The 6,000-nt window shown below is 50.6% G+C and overlaps 1 protein-coding gene across 1 annotated transcript; it reads right to left on the bottom strand.

Annotated features, from left to right (window-relative positions):
- Positions 1–2,317: 2,317 nt before the first annotated feature.
- LOC119321952 (ethylene-responsive transcription factor ERN1-like) lies at positions 2,318–3,426 on the bottom strand. The gene has a single exon (XM_037595461.1). It carries the CDS (start codon positions 3,424–3,426, stop codon positions 2,560–2,562), a length of 867 nt encoding a protein of 288 aa, XP_037451358.1. The 3' UTR covers positions 2,318–2,559.
- Positions 3,427–6,000: the final 2,574 nt, after the last annotated feature.

Genomic DNA, 6,000 nt, shown 5'->3' on the forward strand with positions numbered 1-6,000 from the left:
AGAGAGAGAGAGAGAGAGAGAGCGATGGTGACGTTGTCTGCGTCGTTCACTTCCTGAAGGCATCGCCGTGGAGATGTTCAAGACCACTCTCTGCTACCTCCGGGGAAACCCTAGATCAGTAGATCGGATGACGGCGGCTCTCTGGTGTCGTTTCCCCCTGGGGGCGTCATTCTTGGAGGTGCACACAGACTCGAGGGACTAGAGGACGACGACTTTGGTGGAGCGGTGCTTCATCTTACACATTGATGGTGGCGGATCTCGACGGCATGGTGCTGTGGAGACTCGGCGTCTGATGCGCGGAGATGGACTCGTGCAGGAGGAGGAAGCTGTCTGGCGTCATGGGGGCGTCGATGGCAGAGTGGCCAGACAAGGTAGAAGCCTCAATATGATCTGAAGACGGACCTGTGGAAGATGGCGGCGACGACACACGAGTGCGTCTGACCGGATTGTGCCCCAGACCCGGTATGTGGCTCGGCTGGGGCTTCCGGCTTTTGATGTTAGGCTTAGGTGAGTGGTTTGGGTAGTGGCCCAGCTAGCACCCCTTCATCATATGGATAGGAATAATGGCATATGTTGCCAAGATGATGGATTCAGGTATATTGTTTGTAGTACTTTGTAAGGTCCTTAAGAATAATCAATAAAGTGGCCGTATGCATCTCCCAGATGCAGAGGCCGAGGGTCATCCTCTTTTTCTAAAAAAATCTTCATGGGACCAATATATTTGCAAGTGCTCATGTAGCGCTATGAACATATCATTTTAGATATAGTTCTGAGATTAGTCATTAATCTGCTTAGTCATTAATCTGCTTAGTCATCTTGCTCTATTTAAACTGGTGTCATGATCGCAAGCATATTGTATCAATTAGAGTTAATGTATGGCATTGTCTGAGTTCTTCGGTAGGGACGACGCTTGTTTCGAACAGGGTAGCGGGCGATGGATCGTTGGAGTGACCCATACTAGCAAGTCAAGTTGTCGTACCTCAAGGAACCAAAGGGTTCTGCTCTTCTGGAACCAGTTCCATGTGGTTCTAGCACAGGTTGTCTGACATTGGAGTACCTTCTCCCCTTTTAAGAGTGTAAAAGTGTGAAATTTGCCCCTTGTGACTTCTGGGGTGGGAAGCATATTGGTCATGTGTCACACCAATAATTTCTTTGTCCATTTCTATTGTATTGTTCCTTTTTTTCATTTTTGTTGAATTTAGTCCTGCCAATTATTATATTCTTTATCCTTTGAACCCAGTTCATCCATTCACACACACCATCATACCACCTTATTTAATAGTGAAGTATTTGCTTGCTGAGTATGAGTCGTACTTACCCTTGCTTTTTTCTATTTTCTTATGTAGTAGATCGATTAACATAAGAATGCGCCGAAGACTTCAGATAGAGTGGGTTTTCAGCTCCCGGGTGCCTCGGCACCCTCTATGAACAGTAAAATCAAAACAAATAGAAAAAAAAATAAAAAAATCTAAAACTTTGCAACATCAAAGATGATCAAACTTTGTAGGCGCTTGCAAGTTTTCATGCCAAAAAGTTATTCGAGGAGCTCTACACACGAAAAAGTTTTCATTGCTTGAAGTTTTGAGCATTTTTAGCACTGAAATTTAAAACTAATTCGTACACCTTTCTCTACATGATATTTTGACATGAAAACTTGCAAGAACTCACAAAGTTTGATCATCTTTGAAGTTGTAAAGTTTCTGATTTTTTGATTTTGTTTTCTATTTTTTTATGTTACTGTTTATAGAGGGTGCCTAGGCACCCAGGAGCTGTCACACCTTTCTCCTTCAAGTAATAGGCTTGACTAGCGGGTGGGAAGCAACTAGCAAATGCAATGTATTTAGTTGTAAATGTGAAAAATTGTAAAGTAAATATATAAGCTTTTATGATCCAATGCTGATTTATGCATGCTTAATATATGACCTTGCGTGATTATGGGCCACACTTGATGTATAGACGCGCGGTGTCTCTCTCGCCTAGGCCCTGTACTGGGCGTGACAAACCGCTGACCGTGCGCAATTGCATTTAACGTATTTCATTTATTTGTAACCTCGATTAAAAAAGAATCATGTTAAAACACAAATTAAGAGAAAAAAAAGTATGAAAAGTTGATAAAAAGAGAAACATAAAAGAAAAAAGAAACATGCTAACGTTACTCGACTGAGACTTAACCATATCGTAACTACTACTCCCTCTGTTCTAAAATATAAAAGCATTTTTAACACTACACTAGTGTCAAAAACGTTCTTATATTATGAGAAGGAGGGAGTACTTTAAATCCGAGGATTACCCACCACAAGAATTACATTATTGCTGTGCGCGAGGGTGATACACCTCTACGGCACAAGATAAATTTCTCTTACAAAAAAGGATCAACGCTTCAAAATCCACTCGTCTCATCTCTGACATCCGCTGTCACATTACTCTGCTTGCTTGGCCATCATTCCTCATACAATCTTTCTGTATGGAATTGGCTCCCGACGGCAGAAAATGGACCCTAAAACGAGCAAGAAACCTCAAGATGATGAGATCTCGCCGCCGGCGAAACCTTCGACTGGTCTAGTACATGAGAGACCTGCAGGACAGCTGACAGATCGGCGGCAGATCCCACAGCGAGTCGCAGGGGTCGCTCCCGATGTCGAACCCGTCGTCCTGTTCCTGCTGGACGACCCCGCTCATGGCGGCGCCGGGCGACGCGGAGTCCTCTTGCTTCTCCGGCCTCGCCGCGTCCGCGATCACCCGGCACTCGGCCACGTTGCGTCGCGCGGCGAGCGTCGGGGCAGCCGGGCTGAGCGTTGCCGGCCATGGCTGATGCTCGAGGTGCTGATGGAGCTGTTCGCCTCCGTGGTTGATCCACTGGTGGTAAGTCATGTGGTTAGAGAGGCCGGGAGCGGGAGTGTGGTGGGCGGCGGCTCCACCGGCGCTCATGGCGAAGCTGATGGTCGAGCTGGTGCTGCTGGTGCTGTTACCGGCGCTGGCATTACTAGCTGCCGTGGCGAGGCTGATGGTGACAGCCGGCTGCTGGGACGGCGCCCGCGGCGGCGGCGGCGAGGCGCTCTTCTTGAGCTTCTTGTGGGTGAGCAGGGTGCGGATCCTGGAGGCGAGCGGCGAGTCCGGCGGCGAGGAGGCGGCGGCGGGGGCGGCGGTGGCGAAGTTGGTCCGCGTGTTGGAGCCCCGGAGGAGGCAGGCGGCCTCGTCGTAGGCGCGCGCGGCCTCCTCGGCGGTCTCGAAGGTGCCGAGCCACACCCGTATCTTGTGCGTGGTGTCCTTGATCTCCGCCACCCACCGCCCCGACGGCCGCTGCCGCACCCCGACGAACTTGCACTTGCTGCTGCCCCTCCCCTTCGCCGCCGCCGCCGCCGCCTTGCCCACCGCCGCCTCGTACTGGCATTGCTGCTGCTGCTGCTGCTGGAACTGGAGCTCCATTGATTAATTCTCTCTCTCTCTCTCTCTGGTCTGGTCTGAAGTCTGAACTTTGGTTGGAGGTTGTGCATGAATTTAAGGGAGGGGAGGCGCTGGGGCGAGGTCGTGGAGGGCTTGTCATGGCGCGCATGTCTGTAATGGCGAGATCTTTGTTAGTGGGGTAGCGGGAGGCTGAGTTTTCTAGGGGCGCTAGACGTTGAATCCTGTGGGTTATCTCGATGTTTGATGTGGTCGTACGTCGTGGCTGGCATGTTTGTCCTCTCCCCAGGTTGACGACAGCGCCCTTTGTTCTCAGGCCGGGCGACGAGCGCTACGTGTCTCGCTGCCGCGCCATGTCCTCGCCGAGGAAGGAGCGACCGAGCGACGTGGAGAGGATGAAGAAGAAGATGTGACGACGAGGAGGGGGAGGGAGGGAGGGAGGGGGTCACGTTTTCCCTCGAATTGATTCATTAATTCCTTGTGTGTTAGAGCCCGCGCACTACTGCTGAGTAGTGATGACCACCGTTAGTTTATTGATGCTTCTTTTCGGGACGCCATTTGTCAGGTGCCTTCATGATTGGCAGTTGCAATCAGTTTTTCTTGCAATTTGGCTGGTCATTGTCATGTAGGAGTATATACAAAATTCAACATGCATCTGCCTGCTTCATTAGTGGTTCTTCGTCCGTGCATTTCAAATGTTATAAACCACTCCGGCCGGTAGACCTGTCCAGCGTTCTCTTCGTGTGCAACATGGCACGCATAAGGAAAAGGAAAACGATGCTTAAACTTTTCTTTTAGGAAGGTCAAACACCATATATTAAGTAGGGCAGGCCCGTAGAAATATATCTTTGTAGAGAATGAAAAATACATATAACTTTTTGGGATGCCGAAGCCTTCTCCCTTTTGCATCCATCGGCATCACGCCGTGAGCAAAACTCGTAGCCGCCTCTTAGCCTCCGTCTTAGCAGAGTAAACTTGTTTAAATCCAGAAGCCTGTAAAAGCAGCGGCCGAAAAGTTGTCATGGTATACCAGAAGACGGAGGCGGCTGCGGTCTGCATAGTAAAAACTCCAAAGACCACGAGCACCAACCGAATTTAGACGGGTCCACGGGAGAACAAAATCAACCGCATACATGAAGATCCACTAAAGACACACCTCCACTGACGCTAAGTGCACCGACGAAACGAGAATAGGAGAGGACACTATTCCTACATTGGGCTGGCATATTGAGAGTTAACTGCATATAAGATTTAAGTGTACATGTTTCATTTAATTTAACTTTGGGCTGGCATATTGAGAGTTAACTGCATATACAAACAAATGACATACATACAAATCAGCTTTAATAACATTTTTCCCCGAATATGCTAAGGTAGCGTATCATTCCATTGATAGGTAAGGTTAGGGGGAGAAGTTTACAGGGTAGCGACCTTCGGTGCCATATACACGGATGGCGGCCTCGAAGGCGCTAAGTTGAGCAGAGAAGGTTGCTCAGCCATTATAAGGGAGGTTCAGGTTACAAATCAGCTTTAATAATTAAAAGACTTGATTAAAGATCACAGGCACTTGTTGCATTGTGAGTGAGTGCAGCAATCAGAGTCACTGGACTACTCTCACCCTCAGATAATGTGTGTATCAGCTGCCCCGGTTTCCCCAGTTTCTCCAGTGTAACTGATGATGCTGAGAAATCATCGTTGCCCTCGAGATTCTTGAGCTGAAATATGGTAAATGTAGCCAGCACAGACTTCAACTTGCTGTTGAGTTGGATGCTGGTAGCCGAGTCTGGGTGCATTGTATTGATCCAACAAAAGCTTCGACCTCCTGGGAGGGGGCACAGAAACTGCCTTGAGACGTGGTCTGTTGGCCCAACGACGAACTCCCGGATGGGAAGCCATTTGGTACTACCGTCCATGGGCAGGGAGAAGAGCGTGATTGCATCCTCATTGTTGCTCCTGGTTTTCGTACAGGCGGCAAACATGCGATCGCAGAGGGGTGCCGCCGGCCCGATGAAAGGCAGGTTACTGTCATCAACGCGTTCCCATGTTTTGCTCGCGACATGGAAGACGTAGGTGCCCTCCTCCTGCTGCAGGGAGAGGAAGATGCGCCCGTCCACGGCGGCGTAGGACCCGACGCAGACCTCCGGCGGATTACGGAACTCGATCGGGGTGAGCCTGCAGGGGAAGAAAGGCGGCGCCTTCTCAGTGGCGTAGGGGTAATTAATGGAGGGGATGCCGTCCTCGAAGCTTAGGACCTCGAAGTCCGTCCAGGGCACCACCCGGGGGCGGCGCGTGATGGCGTAGAGCATGCCGCCGTGCGAGATGAGGACGGGCTGGTGCTTGGGGGACAGGACTGGCGGGCCCCGGATCACCTCCGACGTGCCGGCGTCGTAGGTGACGGTGGTCTTGCCGCCGACGCCGACGATCCAGTCGCCGCCGTGGTTCGAAGAACTCACGGCGACGAAGGACATGCCCGGCGCGCCGAAGGGTGCCCCGGCGTGGCTCGGCGGCTTGATCACCTCGCACTTGTTCTCGGTCTCGTGCTCCACCACCAGGTACAAACCATTGGGTGGTGGTTGATCTCGCGGCTCTCCTGCTCTT

The sequence above is a fragment of the Triticum dicoccoides genome, chromosome 6B (genome assembly GCF_002162155.2).
Source record: "Triticum dicoccoides isolate Atlit2015 ecotype Zavitan chromosome 6B, WEW_v2.0, whole genome shotgun sequence".
Classification (NCBI taxonomy): Eukaryota; Viridiplantae; Streptophyta; class Magnoliopsida; order Poales; family Poaceae; genus Triticum; species Triticum dicoccoides.